General features: G+C 41.8%; 1 protein-coding gene across 3 annotated transcripts in view; it reads right to left on the bottom strand.

The window, feature by feature from the left end:
- hydin (HYDIN axonemal central pair apparatus protein) overlaps positions 1-19,212 on the bottom strand; it is a 72,932-nt gene extending 53,720 nt beyond the window's left edge. For 2 of the 3 annotated variants that reach the window (XM_031875658.1, XM_031875660.1), the window contains exons 1-10: positions 19,065-19,158; positions 18,519-18,606; positions 17,208-17,333; positions 14,069-14,188; positions 13,551-13,685; positions 12,588-12,787; positions 12,129-12,253; positions 2,451-2,652; positions 2,007-2,193; positions 964-1,063 (exon numbers count right to left, since the gene is read on the bottom strand). In XM_031875658.1, the coding sequence (XP_031731518.1) occupies positions 964-1,063; positions 2,007-2,193; positions 2,451-2,652; positions 12,129-12,253; positions 12,588-12,787; positions 13,551-13,685; positions 14,069-14,188; positions 17,208-17,333; positions 18,519-18,587 (1,264 nt within the window). In that variant the 5' untranslated portion in view covers positions 18,588-18,606; positions 19,065-19,158. Of the gene's footprint in view, positions 1-963; positions 1,064-2,006; positions 2,194-2,450; positions 2,653-12,128; positions 12,254-12,587; positions 12,788-13,550; positions 13,686-14,068; positions 14,189-17,207; positions 17,334-18,518; positions 18,607-19,064 lie in introns of all 3 variants that reach the window. The other variant, XM_031875659.1, reaches the window with a different exon arrangement.
- Positions 19,213-21,257: the final 2,045 nt, after the last annotated feature.

Raw genomic sequence — 21,257 nt, 5'->3', positions numbered from 1 at the left:
CCACTGAGGGAAGGAGAATCTTTTATGAGAAAACCAAAACTATTGATTTACAGCAGGAGTGTACAGTCTGCTTAAAGTCGTTAAAACAATCAATTCCAAGAAGTTGAAGAACAAACAAAAGAGGCTATTGGTTCAAGAAACAAGCCAAGTTTGTGTGTGTGTGTGTGTGTGTGTGTGTGTGTGTGTGTGTGTGTGTGTGTGTGTGTGTGTGTGTGTGTGTAGGTGTGTGTGTCTGTGTGTGTGTTGCTATAAAATTGCTGTAAATGTAAGCCGTAATACACATTGACCTTCAACCTAACGGCATTTAGTCATAATTTGATCCCAAATAACACCCTTACCCAAACTCAAATCTAAATTTATCTTCATTTCAACATTGGAAAGATAACCTTGAAAACTCACCCTATGTGTGTACACTGTTTGAGATCTCTGGACCAATTCAGGCACACCATGTCAGATAGTGTATCTGGGTCTTAAAAACAATCAATGGGATTTTTAAAGAGGTTTTCTTATTTCTACTACTGCTCAAGTGTCATATCAATGGGGTACAACACATGCGCAGTAAAATCTGGTCTGCACTTACTGGCGCACGAACAAACCCTAAAAAGTTTTGTCAGGGCCAAAGACTGTATTTGGACCAAATTACTGGATACCTTTAAAGTTTGTCCTGATGACGGTGCAAGATGAAACATTAAGGATTCAAAAGTTATTATAATTCATCCTGAGGGGAACATGAATGTCTGTACCATTTGTCATGTCAATCAATCTAATAAATGTTGAGACTTTCCACGAAAACAAAAATGTTAACCTCAATCCATCTAAAAGTTGTTGAGATCTGGAACAAATTGCAGCTAGCATGGCATGGCTAAAACTCTGACGTTGTTTGGTTGTTGCTGTGTCGTAAAGATACGTGCAATACTGTGCTTTGCTATGTGAATCCTAAATGTGTGTTTTCTAGGCACTGACCTGTGACATCACAATATATGGTTTGTTGGTACAGTTTGGCCTCCTCAGGCTTGAAGACGATGTTGAACTGTGCCGGGGTTTTGGGCCATATTTCCCCCTCCTGAGGAAGAAAAATAATGAGTGATTCTACTTAAAGGATATAAAGCAGGGATGCACTCACTGTAAATGCATATTCTCTCACAGAGAAAAAAAAATAGATTGGTTAGGAAACCATTCATAGTTTATGTTAGCGGCGTTTTTTTAATGGAAGTTCAACTGCATTCATTTCAGTGTGGTAAACAATGTGGAAGTTGACTGTTTATTTATCAAGCCTCAATTCCAGACACACACAAACACACACACACACACACACACACACACACACACACACACACACAGGAATCTTGTTGTGTGTGTGTGTGTGCGTGGGTGGGTTTACGCATGTGTAGACTGCTGTGTTTCTCTCCCTCTCAAAGTTTGTGTTGGGACTGGCCTACAGACTGTTTACTCTCCCTCCCCCGCACTCTCTCTCTCTCTCTCTCCTTCTGTTTTCTCTCCGTCTCCTCTCTCCCTCTGCCCAGGGAACCTGGCTGATTTAAGCGGAGGAGACACTGGCAAAAAAGTGGGGGTGGATGGCGGTGTCAGAACAGGTAAGGCTACCTGAAGGTCCTTAGGCAGAAAGGGCCCAGCCCCCGTGACCTGCGACTGAGGAGTCGGTTCAGATTTACGTTTGAACAGCAGAGCTGAAACATAACTCTCTGCAACAAATTTCATCTCAAATCCGATCTTTTGGCGTAGCATGTAGCGATTAGTGTCCTTTTAACCTGAGGACCCCGTCTCAAACAGCCAACCCGCTCTTGGACCAGCTACTGAAACCCTGCTAATTCAGAGAAGGCTGTATAGAGGTACGATAACCCCCTTCGCATGAATTCAAGTATTCGATTATGCAGTACAGTCTTAACAAGGAGGGAAAGTGAGCTGCAAATCCATGGGTAGGGTACTGAGAGATATTGGGCAAGAGGGATATGGAGAGACACGGAAAACACAGACACACATGAACACACCGCTGGCTCCACAGTGATGCAGCTGTGTGAGAGGGTCAGGCGATAGTCCCTCACTGCCTGGCTTCGGCGCTCCTGCAGGGCTCTGGACAGCAGTGGGAGGCGATGGATCGCCGCGGGGTCAGACTCGCACTGAACGAGCAGCCGCTCCCTCTCGCCCTCCTCCGTCTGTGGGAGCGCCGTGCTCTCCCTGGAGAAATGAAGGAAGGGAGGCGAAGGTGAAACAACAAAAAAAACAACAACAAAGAGAAACGAGGAGGATCAGAGATAAAGAGAGGCAGAGAGAAGAACAAAGTGTCGCGGGCAGAAAGAAAGTGATGGACACTTGAGCTATTTCTGGCAACACAGGAAAAAAAGAACACAGCAGGTAATTCTACTTGCTACATGTAGCAAAAAGGGGGAGTTTATACAGCCCACACTTCCTATTAAAAACACCTTCCTGCATACCTCAATAAGCTCAGAGCCTCCTCTTGCAGGCTGGGCCACGTCGTCCAGCAGTACTTCAGAGAGATCTCACTGCTGTAAGTGAGGAATACTTTGCGAACGCTGGCCAAGGAAATGTAGGTCTGACTCAACAGAACAGAGTCCGGCTCAAGACGGATGTTCAGTTCCTCACAAGCGCCACACAAGCTGATGTACACATCTTCACCTGGGCAGGAGACATGGAGTGTTTTTAAGGTTCAGAGCTTTTAATTGCTCCCTGACGTGGGTCACATGAGTTGTGGGATGAAGGCCAACAAAGCAATGATTCTTACAGCTGAGTATGTTCTGCATCCTGTTCAAAGGAATCTTCTGAATAAGTAAGGTGAGGAGTGAGGAGACATTGTTTACCTCAAAAATATATCAGCCATCCAAATAGAGTGGGCAATGGTGAGACGTCTTTATTATCCGGATATGTTGAAGTTGATTGACTGCACATGCACTATCTACTGTGCACAGACAAGTAGACAATCTATGTAACACTGTAAAGCCACAAAACTGTACCCTGATAAGCCCACATGTATTTCTAGATTTACATAATTTACAGCATCGCACATGCCTACAGATGGGGAACATGCTGTCAGCTCGTGGACACTGTTATTCCTGACTAGGTAGTTAAGATCAACCCCAACAGCAAACCTTGGGAAAGCAAACATCTCAAATTCAATTTTAAACTGGGTAATCTCACTGAACTATACTCTTTACAAAAGTAGACTAAGGAGTGGCCAAACTGTGTTAAAACCGAAGGGTTGAAAGCAAACTTGAGCAATAACAATTTAGGCTAGGCAGTTTAATTCTAAGATTTGATGTCCAAGAACTTCAGCAAAGAAACTGCTGCTTCAAAAGGCATTCTGCTGCACTCCGGTCATTTCATCTCTGCCTTTTCTGCACTGATGTGAAGATCTTTAAGCATTCAAGCCCTCGCCCCGACAACATTTACAGCCATCTGCTGATCCACTGGGCTGATCAATTAGGCTTTATTTTTCATTATGTATTTAATCATCGGTTCCTAAATTTATGGAAACAATCTACAATAGCCACCCAGCTGCAGTGACCTCATGAGTTATGGGAAATGGACTTAAGTTTGTCCAGCTCCTCACTAGTGTTCTAACCACTCAAAGCACTTTAACTACATGCCATCATTCACGCCCATTCATACACTGATGGCAGCGGCTACCATGCAAGGTGCCTCCTGCCCGTCAGGACTGAACACATTCACGCACCGATGGCAGAGCCTTTGGAGCCTTTGGCAGCAGTTTGGGCAGCAAGTGTCTTGCCCAAGGACACATCGACATGGACTGGAGGAACCGGGATCGAACCGGCGATTGATAGAAAAAGAACTACTGGGCAGGACTGAACCTTGTATCAACAAAACAGATGTGTGCAGGGAGCTACTATAACTCTACTGAACTCAAAGAATGTATCTCTGGACTGTCTGTAACATCAACTGGCTCTTTCTCCAAGGCTGCGTTGCCAATGTACACCAATGACTGTCGTAGTGAGTTAGGCAACCAGCCCATTGTGAAGTTTGCAGACGACAAAGGTTATAGCGAGCATGTCGAGCAATGCTGAAATGTCTCATGGTCCTGTTTTAAACCATTTTTTGAATAACTTTTGTGAAAAAGCTTTATTCGAATTGAATGCGACAAAACCATAGTGCACTGATTTCAGAGTTTCACCACGCAACTCCTGCAAACACTATAACTAATGGAAAGATGTCGAGAAAGCTAGCCAGGTTCCAGGTTAACGGATCCCTGATGACACGGTTTCATAAATGTTTTATTGAGCCGGTCTTCACCTTTGCATTCATTTGCTGGTATCCATCGCTCAACCTCAAACAGAAAAACTCATTGGCAAAGGTGATGAAAGTCCCTCCGCAGTATTAACTATCTCAGTTGAACAACAAACAGTCGTCAAAGAAGGCTGAATCTATTACACCCGACAGACTACTGCCATGTCACTGCTCTGCTCTGTAAAGTACACATTCTTTCTTTCTTTTTTTACTAATATTGTAACTTTTGTACTTCACGTTTTAAGCTTTTATTTCTTATGTGTGGTTATATATGTTTTGTTTTTTATGTTGTGTGTCTTGCTCTGTGTTGGTGTTCTTTATTGCTACTGTGATAGAACCAATTGCCACTCTGGGACAAATAAAGGTCTTGAACTTGAACACGTTTAGTGCTTTTATCAAAACACTATCGTTCAGGGAATCATTTAAAACAAACAATTCACATTTAAAAGTGACCACGTCTTCAGGACTCACAGGATTAAACTGATGCCACACACTGAATTGTCCGAATTGCAGTCCAAAAATCACCGCCAAAAAAAACATGGCAGATGGTTTTTATAGTTCAAATCTGTGACACATAAGTATAATCAATAGGCGATACAAAACTCAAATGGAACGCAACTGTAGTCGTGTTATAGTGATGCTGTATTGCTGTCAAAGTTTTTAAAATGGCCAAACTTACCACACGCCAATAAATTGTTCAATCTTTATGTATTGTACATCGTAGTAGTTAGATATTGTAAATGTGGGGGGAATGGAAAAATATTTGAAATATGTGAATATAAATTTTAAAACACATTGGGTTTATTAATAAAAAGTACATCAATTGTATGTATTTTAAGTAAATTGAGTTTATTGCATAAACCTGAATATTATGAAGTATATTAGTTTGATTATGTTAAAACTATGTAATCCAAATGGATGGAAATTCTATATGCAATTAAAATAGATAGATCTTAAATATTAGGCCTAAATATTTCTCTGTACAGTAGTATATGTACAGTAGTATATATACTACTGTACAGCATAGCGCGTTGGGATCATTTAATGCGTTAATTAAAGCAATTGCCATGCACCGACTACACGGTATTCAAACATACCCACTGAGCAGCCACTGCTGCTCCTCCGGGAGGCTCAGGCCTAATGTGGGCAGTCGATAGAGCAGAAACCCACAGCGGAGTCAAGGACACGCTGCAAAGTCTAGCTTTGAAACACTGGATCTGGATCAAAAAGGAGGCGTCGCAGGGAGATTAAAATGGCTCTCAAAATATCCAGGAAAACTGGCATCCAAAACAACACACTCCATTATGCTGCCAAGGAGAGTTGAGTTGCAGTATTATGAAACACATTAGGGCTGAAATAAATATGAAATGCTTAATGTACTAGACTTAAGGTAAATATGATTTCCCACAATACAACACATTTCAAGGACTGGTTTAACGCTTTAAAACCATAAGAGACAAAATACCTTAATGGTTAATAGGACATCTAATGAGTCTCTGTAGTGGTAACAAGGAGCCACCATCACAGCGTGCACACTTCCAACAGCGGGAGTATGAGCAACAAAGAGCAGCAACAAAAACAATATGCAAAACAAGGTTTTGTATAAAGCCACCAAGAGCGAGGGCTTATGTAAATTAAGTGAATGTTTGTTTACATTCAAATCATAAGGACTGGGGCTTTAGCCTGCGGGAAGACACTGCGCATCCTGAGATTATTTATATTTGTGTACCTGAATTGTGAACACTCAGAACACCACAGGGCCCTCCTCTCCATGTCTCTGTGGTTCATCGTTGCTTTGATATGTCATTTCCCTAGTGTATATGAAAACACAGATACCTGGGTCAATCAAATTACTAGAAATGAAAAAAATTAGATCAAAGTGACATCGGGGATTTTTCTCATTTGCAAACTGTGCAACTCAACGGGTCCAATGGGTTTCATTTCATTTCATTGTGATTGTTGTGCTTTCCAGAGCGTGTCTCTAGCCAAAACAACCGCGGGGACTTGCCTTTAATTACTTTACAGAACCAAGCGACATGAATTACAAGTCACGAGTGCTCTGGAGTGCAGGTTTGTTCGACTGAACGGCTGCTCTGCAGGATGGTGAGCGACATCCTGCTCTTGGCCGACGATTAGAAACCTGACTCTGGTTTGACGGTGCAAAAGACTTTGAGTACTGAACTTGCACCAGTGCGCTTCCACTGATGTGAGTCCAACGATGTTTAAAGAAAGAAGGGCACGGCGTCATTGGGGCCCAGGACAGCAGGTTCAGGGCTGCAGTTCTGATCTGATCTGCCATATGTTCCCGTCTGGGATCTTTTGTTTAGTCATTGTTCAGTCTGTTTAGTTTTATTCTGTTTATGTTATGGCCTGAGTTTAGTTCGGTTCAGCTGACCCCTTTTATGGTCCCTGAACTTCTTTTATTTTGTTATATTGTTTCTTTCATGTTTTGGGTTAATTAAACCCTTATTTTGAAAATCCACCCTGTGACTCCTCATGCCAGCCAGCTCGGTCCCTCACACATGAGATTGCCGGAAAAAAATTAAAACTTGACTTACAAAAATGAGAATAACTGTAACATTTATTGCCTGCCTGCAACTATTAAATATCTGAAGCGAGTACTTTCTTTGCCTTTGCATCATCGACATGTCTACGTTTGCAGGTGGTTATGCTGGCGGGAAACCTGCAGCCACTCGCTGTGAATGTGCGTGTGTGTCTGTTTAAATGCGGTTGGGTTCGTGTCACACTAGTCTCACCCACACACATGAACACACTCAGTGAGCACAAGATTTCCCTCGTCACTGATTTGTTCCCAGAGTGACAACGAATGACACTTGCATCTTACTGGACGCGGCGAGGATGACGACAGAAACATCAGGAGGAATCCACCCATTCCCGTTATCTCTTGCTCTTGTTTGTGTCACGCTAACAGCCTGTTCATAAGGGCTGAAACTTAACACAGTCCAAGTTTGTGCTCCACATATCCAACAACAAATACATGGTTTTCTCTCTCAGTCAGATCAAGGATCTTCTGTTACTCACTAAAACCTGGACAACAACAGCACACAAGCAATTCAATGAAGACACTACACTTCATTAGGACCTACACACCACCAGACCAAGAGAAGTAAGACTCAAGGAGGAATCAATCAAAGCACGGGCTCTTTCTGGGAGATCAATCCAAAATAAAAAAACAATTTTTTTCACAAGATAAGCCGTCCCATTAGGTTTCTAGTCCTGCTCAATGCAGACTGCACATCGGAGAGCTTTTAATCCATCTCTGCCTGGGCAGAGTGAGCAGAGACGTGATTACTAATTGGTAGCTGAGATACCTCATTTCTGAGTAACATGAAAGCCTCAGTGGAATTAAAACTCTCCCAGTGTGACTTATTTAGCTTTCAGATGCATCAACAACAAATTGACCCCAGTCCTGGTTGAGGGGAAAGAAAAAAAACCAGACTGTGAAGAATGTAGACTGGTAGCAATGACCATACGCCCCCTCCCGCAAAAACACATATTCAAATTGAAGCAGTGCTTCCAACGATCCAATTATCACTGAGATTTCCATCATGTACGGTACCTAGAGGCAGAAGGGGGGGGGGAATACAAAAACAAAATAAAAACGCCTGGCACAGTTCCACAGGTCTTTGCTTTCACTTTGCGAGAAAGACGAGATATCATCGGATGGAGGACAAGAGAGGAAAGACAACACAGAGGACGGAGGATGAGTGATAGGAAGGAAATGAGGGAGAGAGAAAGAGGAATTGGAGTATACGGAGAGAGAAAAAGCAATTATCTCCCAGCATCCGGATGCTATGACAGCAGTTGACAGGCAGGGAGAGCTGCAGCTTATTGCTAAGCTTTCATCATCGCTGTTCGCCAAACACCCCCCCCCTCCCTCTGCTCGCTTTCTCCTCCCATAATGTCTCTATCTTCACAGCGAGGGAACTTCTCAACCCCCCTCAGCTACCTTTGATTACTGCACAAACGGCAGCTCTGCAGTACGCGTGCGGACGCACATGCTTGTTCTTTTGAGCGTGTGTGTTTGTGTGCAGCTATTTGCTGTTTGTGTGTGTGTGTGTGTGTGTGTGTGAGCGTGTGTGTGAGCGTGCCGCTTTTCTAAAAGGCTGCTGTGCTGAAGTCCCCTCGGTGCTAGAGCCCTGTCAAAGCAGATGCCTCAGCGCTCCCTAAGAGCTGTCCGTCTTTTCATTTAAATCAGCGACAGTGACAGAGGAGAGGGGTGTGTGTGTGTGTGTGTGATGGAGGGAGGGAGGGGGTTACTGGAGCAGCACAGACTCTCTGCTCACTTTTAAGATGGAACAAGGATTGTCTAACACACCGTGGTGGAAAACAAGTGAGCTGAGCAAGCTATTACTTTTCAAAGCTGGCACTTGCTCTCAACCGACAAACGGGAAATAAAGACGCAGTGTGTACCCGTGTTAAGCACTGTGGTGCACATGCAAATTGACACACGACACACTAGCGCACACACACACACATACGTGACTGAAGTCTCCAACGAGCCCCTCAGCAGAGTGAAGCCTTTAGCAGCATGCTGACCTGAAACATACATGAGCGTGAGGGAGACAGGGAAAGGTGCTAAATTAAAAATGATAGTCTCCTGATGGGCTGTTAAGTGGTGTTCTGGACCCAGGCTGGCCCTCCTATTATAAAAGCTTAATGCTGCCGAGCCCCGTTAGTTGCAGCTCCTTCAAGCAGACCTGCCTGTTTACATAGCTAGTCAGCACCTCAGGTCCTTAAAAAGGTACACTAAAGAAAAGAAAGAATGAATACTTTTACAGTACACACACACACACACACACACACACACACAAAAGAAACGCAGATATCTTTTTTAGCGATCCTGATGTTTTTTACAGAAAACAATCATCATTAAAGTGCAATAAATAAATAAATATTTGATCAGATCTCTCTGCTCTGGGGAATGGCATCCCAATAATGAAGCGATGAACTCCAAATGGATGAGTACAAATCTAGAGTGAGAACAGTTCAGCTCGTTTCCACCGTTATCCAATCATAAACAGCCACTTCTTTTTTCCACAAGGTGACTTTGCTGTGGTAGAGTTTCAGGACTACTACTGAATGATTGTCATGTCAGCATGCTTCTCAATTTTCACACACACACACACACACACATATACACACAGTGCTTCACAGTATAAATGGGTGTAGTGCAGCGTGGAATATCCACCCAGGTGATGCATAGCTAACAAGGGGTGAACGCAAGCACAGCTGTTCTACTGTATTTGTTTAGCACCATGGGATTACTCTACCTGACTTTTGGGGAGCTGTGCAGCTGAAATTAGCTTTGGAGGAGACTTTGATGTGGCCGGCTCGGGTCAGGAGTAAAGCTGATTTGGCTCTGATTGAAGCATCCCCCCCCCCGTGCTAATCAACCTAGCCTGTCATGTTTGCTATTATTTATGTTTAGCAGGGAGTGCACATGAAACGTGAGCCTAATTGCTCCCATCATAACAGACTAAAAGTGGGTCTAGTTTGCTGAGTCACACTAAGCTGAGGTTTTGCATTGAAACCTTTTTTCAACATTAAATGATTGCAGAGTGATTCAAAATGTTCCTTTATCATTTCCTGTAAGGTGTTCAAATCGGTGAGCTTGAGTAAAGAAAAACACGTTTCCTAACAAGCTCCAGTTAAATCATCTTTCGCAATGCACTGATGTTTCTTCAGCAACTTTTCTCCCTTCACCTCTAATTGATCCCCTTGTGTGCTAACAGGAAAAGTCAAAAGCTTCGTCTTTTTTGCCTTTGATGTCAAGGAGTCTGGCTAATTGTGCAGGCTACCCTGCTGAGTGTGGCGTGACCGCTGAGTGTGAAACTACAGTACAAGTACACGTATTATTACAAATGAGCTGATTTATCACAAAAACACATAGTTGGGAGGCATAGTGCAGTTTGATCATGCCATGATGCCACATTAAATAAAAGACTTGATGAATAATACAAATTAAAAAAAGAACGGAGGATAAATGATTCATTAGTTTACTGCACTGAGCGGAGGCGAGTCCCTCCAGCAGAACAAACTCAATCGAATAAGCAAAAAGCAGTTTGGTCAAGTTATTCCTTCCATGGAATGGCAACATCTTTTAGGATTACTAGAGATACCTGAACTGGCATTACACTGTCAGTCCCACTGGTGTGTCAGCAGTGCCAGTCACCTGTTTTTGTTTAGAATGCAAATAATATATCGAGCTTGGAGGAGTCATTTGCAAAAGGTGGAGCCAGTCTGCCCGATTTTCAAATCCAACGCTGCACTATGCGGAGATAAGGCAGAGACAGAGATACAGTATAGCGGCGGGTTGGTGTATGCTAAGTCCATTAAGACGTAATCTGAGAGGAGAGGAGAGAAGAGGAGAGAAGAGGAGAGGAGAGGAGAGGAGGAGAGGAGAAATAACAGGCCCTCAAGGAAAGCTGCACTGAGCAGTAAACACAATACACCACAGTCATCCTGAGCTATATCCTCACCGCGATCACAGTCCAACTCCCTCAGGTCTCTATACATTCTCCTCTCATCACCATTACTCATGTCATCTTTGACTTCACGGCCTCAAGCAGACACAAACACACACACACACACACACACATACCAACACTAGCTGTCTATCGATCTACTTATCAGCCACACCCAGGGATAAAGGATCCTTCTGAATCAAAAAGCAGCCATATTCATACGAGCAAACACAGTCGCACACACAACGTGTTCGGGTTTAAATCAAGCAGCGAAAAGGAGACAATTAGAAAGGAGACGATGCGCGGTTAATTGGACCAGCTTGGGGAAATCTATTTGCGCTGGGCGGCTACATTTAGGTCCGTGGCGCTGATGGTAAACACTGATAGGGGCTGCACACGTGACGGAGACGCAATAAAACACACACATGCAGTAATATTGAAAGTACAGAGTGAAACAAAGTGGCTTCTCGTACGACTAAAGTGAACGCCTGTCTGAAAGACGTTATCATCAAAGCCTGAACTAGACTAAGGAAACTACAGTAACCACTGTTTTGTGTGTGTGCGAGTGTGTGTGTGTGTGTGTGTGTGTGCCGATGGTGCGCCCTGTTTAGCAGTCCCGTTCTGCTTCAGGGTCACCGTTGCTGCAGAAGGAGAATCTCATTATGGCGTTTACCTCAGTGATTATAGTAAACACGTTCATCCTTTTAGTTCCATTTCATTTGACACTGCTGATCATGCAACATTTTTCTTGTAGAAAATATCTGCTTCCATCCGTCCGTGCGTGTGTGTGTGTGTGTGTGTGTGTGTGTGTGTGTGTGTGTGTGTGTGTGTGTGTGATCGCTGCATGCACGTGTGTGCGTGTGTGAGCCACGCTGTAACAGATATAATGAGACGGTGTACTTTTGTTGAAGTTCTTACACAGTTTTAAGTTTCACAGTGTGGGTTCATGTTGTGCGTGCGCGTATATATGCGTGGTACATTGATACAATTGTCAGATTTTGATGAAGCCAAATTGAATCTAGTTGTGTGACAGGGTGTTTACAAGTGGAGTGACAGACACGTTCCGACAATAAGAGATTCGCCTCCTCTGTTCTGTGGAGGCATTAAGAGAATTACATTTCCGTGGGAAAATAACACAGCTGATGAGAAACACACTGCAACAAGGTCATTCTTATTATTAAAAAAATCTGCTTCTGCTAATCACGACCGCTCTGAATATTTCTCTACAGCTCTGGAGAATCAGGATATGATGCTACTGTACAATTGACACTGGCTTTATCAGATGCTGTGGTCATATAGTCTCCTTTAGATATTTGAGTCACCGGTTTGCTGTGTATGTTTTCAGAGGCCTGGATTCTTTCTCACCTGTGTGGTAGTGCAGAAGCAGCACTTGGCTGTGGACTCCTACTGTCATGGGGCTGAAATCCACAGTCACCTGCATGCTCTCGCCCTCATCAAGAGTCCCACAGGAGGGGGTCACTGAGAAAGGGCTGGGATAAGATAATGGAATAGAATTTCACAAGGTGGAAATAAATTTAAAAAAACAGAAGTTAAGGCTTGGCGTCTTTATACTGGCCAAGGTTCAATGTTGTTTTAGAAACTGGCAGAAGAATCCGAAATGTTCAATAAAACTTGTAATCAATAGTAATTACTGTAACTGTTAATTAAATGTGTTTACAGTAATACACTTTGCTGAGCAAAATGTTTGAATTTCAAGTTGTGATTTTTGGTTAGTGCATACACATTAAATGTGTATGTATGCTGTATATTAAATATAATGGGTGAAATCACTCACACATAAGCCCACCCTGTACTGACTCTCACCTCTGTGTGTCTAGCATGAACTTGGCCCTGCCGTTTCCTATGTTGCGGACCAGCTGAGTCCTCTCTGTGGAGGCTTTCACGGGACAGACGGGTAAATGGAGCTCGTCGCGAAAGTCAAGAATGGCCCGTGGCCCGATGGCACGGATTGGGACCACAAAGCGCTCCCGCTCGGTCACACAAACCAGCCTGTGGGGATAGTCCTAGATGGGCAAAAATGAAAAATGAAGTTTGAAATTTGTCTGCCACACTGCCTCTCCTCAAAGTTAACACCTGGATGGAGACACACGCAACAAGCACAAACACACAATTAGCGACTAAACCATCAACAATCACCCCACAGTCATTGGGGTTCATCTTTGGGGACCATGAATGTACCAAATTTCATGGCAATCCAAATAGTGGCCGACAGTCTTTGCCATCCCTGGTGTCACGCCGCTAGCAAGACTAAAATCTGTTTAACAGTCATGGCGCACAAGAGAGAAAATTTTACCTTTTGATATAACGTTGCAAAAATTTGATGTTGAACTTTGCTTCTTGGTTTCCACTTCCTCCCACAGTATCGGTAAAATAGACGACAAACTGATGTGCTGGTGTAACCTAATGCCTGACCCTTGACCCTTAACCTTATGACTGATTTAGCCGTTGTCAGAGACTTGTGCACAGACTATGAATACAAAGTACGTGCATCCATTTTAATATATTATTATATTTAATATAATATATTTAATATTTAATATTTTAATTGTATCATTTGCCGTATTAGGAGTGCTTATTTAGAATGATTTCCTACCCACATCCCATCCTCTGCTCCCCTACAGGTCCAATTACAACTTCATCTAATCACGTAATCTAAATCAGCCTCTTAAATGCAGATTAACGCCATACTTCATTGTGCTCTCTGAATCCAGCCTTCTGTGCGTGATTATTCTACGGAGCAGTCCAACTCTCCTTTGTCTCCAGTACCTTGTTCTCCTGCGGGGTGAAGAAGACAGTGAAGGTAGCAGATAGTCCTGGTGCGACCCTGCTGCCTGCATCCTCTGGTCCGACCACACGGAAATACTCAGACTCCGGCAGCTCCAGCTTCACGTGTCGTGAAACCTTGACCAAAAATAAATAAATAAAAAGATCACACAAATTTTACAAAATTGCAAACCTCCCCACAGCAACAAACACACACAAGTGATGATTTATTCATTATTACTAGATGGTGTCTTATACAAATTGCAGTGATAAATCTCCTCCCCCATGACCTTTTCCATTCATTCTGCGCCCCGTACACACAACCCACACTCCATGATACACACACACACACACACACACACACACACACACACACACACACACACGTACAGTAAATCTTTTTCTTCTTCTACGGCCACAGCTCTGTTGTTCCAATTCCCAGCTAATCTTCACCGAATCATCAGGTCAGCAGCCGTGTTGTGGTAACTTGTTACGTATTCAACACACACACACACACACACCTTGTCAATGTTGCGGAGCAGCAGAGGTAACATGTAGGTCTGAGCAGGAGTGAAGTTCTGGAAGACCAGCTCAGACGGGTAGGGCTGGAAGAGTGGCTGATCCATAGCCACCAAGGAGAACTGAAACACAACATAAACAGTACTCATTACCACCCCTGTCATTTTGTAACAGTAAAGATGACTGTTTATCTTATTGTAGTTAAAGACACACACACATTTACACACACCTAATGATTTCCTCTGACTTCATGGGTAAGGCTTCCTGGATTTTATCAATATCAAAAACATTTAATCATTCATTAACATATTAATATAGATGGTAAACCTGCTAAAACTGCATAATAATATGCACTTACTACACTGAAGCATGTGATATGTACTTTCTGTTGTACCTACTATAACATGCATTACATTCAGGTCATTTTAAGATATTGATAACATGTACCGTATTGATTCATTTAATTTGTTTCTCACACATTATTCCTTAAAAGAAGGTTCGACATTTAGAGAAATAAAGCTCATTCGTTGTCTGGTCAAGATTAGATGAGAAGATTGATACCACTCACTTAACTGTGCGTTACATATGAAGCTACAAGCAGCAGCTAGTTGACGTGCCGTGTGTAAAGACTGGAAGACAGGTAAATCCTGTAAAATGTCAAACTGCCATTTTTAAAGATATAATGTGTTAAGTGGTGAGCTTTAGAGGTGCTGGCAGGTGGAGTTTTAATATCTTTCGAGCAGAGCCCGGCTTGCGGTTTCCCCGTTTCCAGTCATTACGTAATGTTTAGCTAACCGGCTCCTGACCCCAGCTTCACATTGAACAGACAGACATGAGAATCGTATGGATGTTCTCACCCAATGCTCGGCAAGAGAGAGAATAAATGGTTGACCCTTTAACAAATATTTTATAACACGTATGGGGAAATATGCCCTCTTAAACTTAAACTTGCGTCGTTGTCATTCCTCCTGCATCGCTGCTGGTCACAGATAAAAAAATAATACTGTACTGTATAATAAAGTGTGCAATTTTGTGGCATTCAGGATGACCTGAAAAAGATCCCGCTGGTCATCACCTGCAGTGGCCCACAGTGGGGGTTTTTCAGATTCACATTTGCATATTGGACAAGTCAACAAAAAAAGAAAATGTGACCGGGGTTAGATCCTCCTAATTATGATGAGGTGGCATTTAGTAATTTAATAGACATTTCACAAACTTTTGATGGCAATTTGCTTCAAGGCCTCCCATAAAATTCAGACTCTAAACGTACGGAGCGTTCAGTCACATTGGTTGCCCTTTGCCCATCAATTCGTTTCTGCTGACTAAGGGGAAGCAGCTTTGGTACAATGTTAATGACCTCAGCGGACAGCACATGATCTTTATGGGATTCATGATGATATAATGAGAACTTTGAATGTTGCTGGTCTCATCTACTCATCTATTTATTCCAACATTTACTGAAAATGAATCTATTAATTTACATATTAGTTCAGCCCATACGAATATAATATGTTAAACTACCTATAGTAACTGGTGCTAAAGCGTGCGTGTACAATACAAATGCTTCAACAGTACAGTATACTGTAAGTACAATAACACAGGAACATTTTATTGAAGAATACCTTATTATACAGCCTAGTCTGGAAGAGTATTTGTAGTGAGGAGACAGGCTGTCAAAATCAAATGTCGGTTTCCATGAATTAATTTCAGTCTCAAATGCTTTAGTGGACTCCCCAAGGTTTCATTCTCATCAAGATGAAAGCCAGCAGCTGAGGCGCGTCTCCTGTCCAACGTTTATGTTTTCCCGTAGGCTGTTGTCACCGTCACAGTGTTGGACCCGCCTCTAATGTGTGTTTCAAGTTCAAATGACACAATGAGTGGTTGAACCGGGTCCCTCATCCTATTCAGAGCTTACTGTAACCTTTCACTATCACTGTACCGTCTGACACCGTGGTTTCTGGTTGCTCTCTCATCAAAATGTTGGGTTTTTATGTGGTTTAGATTTAATAAATTAAAAAATACGGTATACAAATGTGAATACAGTGCTAAAATACATCAGGATATTGCAATAACGTCACATGAAATAGTTATATTGCAGTTTTGTATTCCGGCTAGGAGGCAGGCAGGAGAAGGGGATGACATGTATATGCTACTATCATCCTATTTATACACTAAAGATATCAACATTACACATTTGTAAAAATGTAAAAACAAAACACACACAAATTTGGAAGCCAGACTGTTGGGCTATAATTATTTACTCAGCTGTTTTAAAAAACTGTAAAGAAAATGGGCATATTTCCTTTCCTTTATTCTTTTAGTTTGGGTTGTTTCAGGTTTGCTACACTCGCCCTCGTTTTCGGACCATACTGAAAATATCCAGTAAAATAATAATGACCTCGTAAACCATGTTAAGTTTCATCTGTTGAATTCTACCTTAAACGGGGAGCCGATTCAACTCTTTAAAATAGTTTGGGCTAATATGTGTTCCTGGACTGAGACTAAGGATGACCCTCATCAGTTTGTTGTGAGCCTTTTGTTCTTCAGCTGTGCTACTGCACCTGGTTATGCAGGTGTATTGAACGAATGATATAGCTGGTTTTCCTCATGGTTTCCTTATCAATGCACTTAGCTATTGTTGCCAGATACTTTGTCTTTAAGTGGACCTTCCCAATAACAGAAGAGGACGTAGATTCACCTGTCATACACTGTTACAGTTCTAATCCAAGATGAATAGCACTTCTCCTGTATCTTTGTTCCATTACATTCAACAGAAAAACTGGTTAGGTTCCATTATTTATGCCTGCAAAAAACGATGGATTCAGATTTGCCTCAGTGCAAATATGACTCGTTGTAACATAACCAACTGCTAACTTTCTGGAGCTCTTTACAAAGTGATTCTAACTGTTTCGAAGGACCCTCCAGTTACTAACAAAGTTGAATCAGGGATTTTAGCTCGATATTGCAATGTAAGCTCATTGTAAAGTGGCTATTTTCGATAGTTTCAACAAAGTTCCTCTGGTCGGGAGGTCTATATAAAGTGCTGATTGGTATTAGTTTGCTTTAAGTAAGTAAAATATCAATCCTGTTTAAGGTTCATTATATAGTGAAAGCATAGCAAGTTATTCAGCTGTCATTTACTTTGTGATGCGTAGTGTTGCTCATGTCCAGCAGTTCCAGAATGCGAGGCTGGTGCATGTTGTCGGTGCTAGCCAGGCGCTCCTCTGTAGACTGCAACATCTCCTGGGTGTAAGCAGATGGAGTCACCTGCAAACACACAGCAGCTCGGGCTATTATGTTAACTGCACTGATAGCCTGTTTCCTGTCTCTTAATTCAGCAGTGTATGGCACCACATGAAACAAGACAGTTACTACTGATAGAGAAAATGGGAAGAAAAAAAAGAAAAAGATAATGAGCACAAGAGCTGCAGACTGTCACCTTGAAGCTGTCAGCTATGACACATATGCGCGTATGAAGGCTGTAGTTAATATCCTCTCCACACTATATGCTCTGGCACCTCTTCGTCATTGCACCAGAAGCAGAGAAACATCTTACTGCACTTAGCCTATTTCAAGGTTGGGTCAGAAGGACGTGAGCTCAAAATCAAAATGAATAATGTAGCAGAGGGGGTTATTGTATATGGATTATTCAATAGCTGCCAGTTAGATATGTATTCATAACACACTCTATTATTCAGACACAACAAAGTTGCTCGAGTAAACACTATTCTTTAAAATGATAAGTTGTGAAAGACTTTTAGATGGTGACTTCTCCTAAAATGTAATCGTTTTGTGTTCACATGGAGAAATGGAGGCGTAATAGCCGACAGAACACTACGCTGAGGGATGTAATGGTTGCACTCTTTTTCTCTTTTAGCAAATGTTACGTATTATCGTCATATCGTATTTATATTGTTTATTACTAACATAACTGTTTGTTACGCTCAGCAATAGATACCGAGAAATAAGGAGGACCACTACCGGAAATATTTAAGATATTAATTCATGCTATTATTCAATTACTTATCAGTGTTTGCATTTTTTTTGTTTTCACACAGACGATGAGCAAAGAAAAGTTTGTTTGATGATTAAAAATTAGCTATCACCAAACTTCAAATCAATATAATCAACTGCAAGTAAAGTAAAAGTACTTCCTCCTCTTGTCACCTACTGCAAACACAGGCAACCAAGGCCCAAAATCGCTGAGCTGAGGTCATTGCAACAAAACTCTACAGTCGGATATTGATTTTTGTTCCCTATAAGAAGCCAAGGTAATTATTAGGCCAATCTGTCATTGGAAGCAGCTTCTTTAAAAGAATGGGACGATGTCCAAAACGTGGGTCGTGAGGAATTGGGCCCCTGTTAATTCATGAGAAAACCCCAGTTTCAAAGTCTGACTAATGTTAGCTGGCTTCTGTGTGAATATAGGAGCAGACATGATGATATCCTCACCCTCTTTGGCTTGAGAGACACTTTGCTCTTCACCCCATTTGTTCTCGAGGGGAACGAAATGGCTGTCATGTTTATGTGTTTTGAGCACCTGCAAAAAAGAGAAAAGGACATGGAAGAGAGGAGACGAGAGAGGAGATGAGAGGTGTCATTAAGTACTAGATTGAGCTAATTAAGTGCCTACTGTATACTAAATGCGCAATTATCAAAGACAATGATTTATCCTGGTGTGATGCTAACGTTGCTATCGCTACAGGCTAACAGTATCGAGCCAAGTTTAACGTTCAATTCTCTTTAGTAAACGTGTAACGTAAAGCGTCCTTAAAACCTCGCTGCTTCAGCGGGAAATTACTTCACGCTAAATGTTACTTTAGTTGGCCGAAGTATCTGTTGAAATTTAAAAAAAAGTGACTGACAGTAATTGGCACGACAGGTACAAAAAACGTGTAACGTTAGTTGCTTAAGTAAGGCAATACATGGCGTTGTCAACGTCTTCAATAGCCGTTTACTTTCCTAACGACGTTTAATTGAACTGTTCCGGTTTCCTACCTTGCGTCTTTCCCGTTATATAACGTCAGGGTCAGCTTAAAGTAATGAAATAAAATAAGTACTAACCTCCCACTAACGTTAGGTTACTACCCATCAGGTGAATAGAAATCGGTTCACAACTCTCGTGTGGCTTGTTGCCCTGGTAACACACTCAGCGACCTCCCAGTAAACCGCTTCCTGATTGGCTGCGACTAAACTAGCTGCAAACGTGGTGTGCAGCTGGCAGTTTACCTTCGGGATTTCTGGTAGAAGTCCTATTGGAACTCCTATGGCTTAACAAACATACTTAGGTTAGGAAAATATCATATTTTGGGTTAAAATAAACCTTTTCTGGCAGAAAGCCCCGAAGGCAAACTCCTCCCGTGTGCAAATATGTTGCGCTGAAGCTGTCTCTCATAATGAAACATCATACAACCAGTTTGCTTCGGTCCAGACCTTTGAATCTGCCCACTCCACCGAGTTAGAGTCGACTGGTTCCGTGTTTTTCTATTTTAACTCACTATGCCCCACTCTTAAAACACCGTCAACTCATCACCTGTTAACTTAAAATGACGTTAGATTCTGGTGGCTACATTGGTCTCCCCCCCCCCGGTGGAATATGGAAATAGATTAAAGTAGAGGCAATGTCATACTGAACATAGAAACAGAGAGTGATGAGTTGACAATTCTGTCTGATATCAGGCAAAACGAGTGTTATTAAAAAAGAAGAAAAGCTAAAGAACGAACGTAATACCCTTTTCTGAGGAGTCATGAGAACACACACACACACTCAATATGAAATAAAAATGATGATATCCTATATTTGGCATCGTATTTTAGGACTAGATAATGTAAAAATACTCAATTACAAGTTGAGGCTGAGCTCATTTTAACTACTTATATTACAAGGTTTCACGGTTCATTAATATAGCCCACTGTTGTTTATCTTTAACAGTGCATCATATTTGTTATGACGATCATATTTCGTATGTAAAATCTTAATCAGATAATTAAAGAGTACAAATAGATGTCACCAAGTAAAAAGCACAATACTCACTGAACTAAACTCTAAACTGTAGGAAGTAACATCACACGTAAATACTCAACTAATGTTCAAGTATAGCCTACCTCACAATTGCTGAGCTTTATTTAAATATACTCACTTCATGTGTGTTTACTTTTAGAAGTTCAATTTAAACCAAATGCAGCTTGTTTCAGACATGGAATTTGACCTTGATTCAAATTATTGCAGGTTTGCTTGGGCTGAGCAGGTGAAATGTTCTTTGCAGACTTTAAAAAAAACTAACATATAGTGAAAATGAGGTTAATAACACAGTTACTTTCTGTTATAACATCCCTGGATAATCCATGGACACAGTTGGGGAAATAATGTCTCTATATCCAATAGAAGTAACAAACAGAAAAAAGTTTTCACTTTAGTTATGTCCCATCTTAAATTCATCAAATACACTTGTCCAACTCTGACTCTCTACACACACACACACACACACACACACACACACACACACACACACACGCAAGAGGGTCATTATAAGGACAAGTGTGACCACATCACTCCAGTTCTGAGGTCTTTGCACTAGCTTTCTGTCAAACAAATAATTGACTTTAAAATCCTGCTGTTGGTTTATAAAGCACTGAATGGTTTAGGGCCAAAATACATCTCTGATCTGCTGCTACCTTATGAACCATCCCGACCCCTTAGGTCGTCTGGGACCGGTCTACTTGCTGTTCCCAGAGTCAGAACTAAACATGGAGAAGCAGCGTTCAGTTTTTCTGCTCCACATATCTGGAACAAAGTCCCAGAAAGCTGCAGGTCTGCTGAGACCCTCAGCTCCTTTAAATCAAGATTGAAGACTTTTCTGTTTGCTGCTGCCTTTAATTGAACCAGATTCAATTAATATATTAATCAATTTCCTGCATTTCTGCATTTTACTACTGTATTTTATTTCTTACACTGTTTTTTAATGACTGTTTTTATTGTTTCAATGAATGTTCTTGTTTTTAAATCTCCTTTTCTTTTGCCTTATGCTTTGATGCTTTTAATGGTTTTATGTGAAGCACTTTGAATTACCTTGTTGTTGAAATGTGCTATACAAATAAACTTGCCTTGCCTTGCCTTACAAAAGGGATTTGAAAACCCAGTGAGCATGTTGACACCGCAGGAATTTCTAATTGAATCTACAACTTTACAAA

This window comes from Anarrhichthys ocellatus, unplaced genomic scaffold (genome assembly GCF_004355925.1).
Source record: "Anarrhichthys ocellatus isolate YVR2014 unplaced genomic scaffold, GSC_Weel_1.0 scaffold93, whole genome shotgun sequence".
Lineage (NCBI taxonomy): Eukaryota > Metazoa > Chordata > Actinopteri > Perciformes > Anarhichadidae > Anarrhichthys > Anarrhichthys ocellatus.
This window is presented reverse-complemented; position numbering and strand designations above follow the sequence as displayed.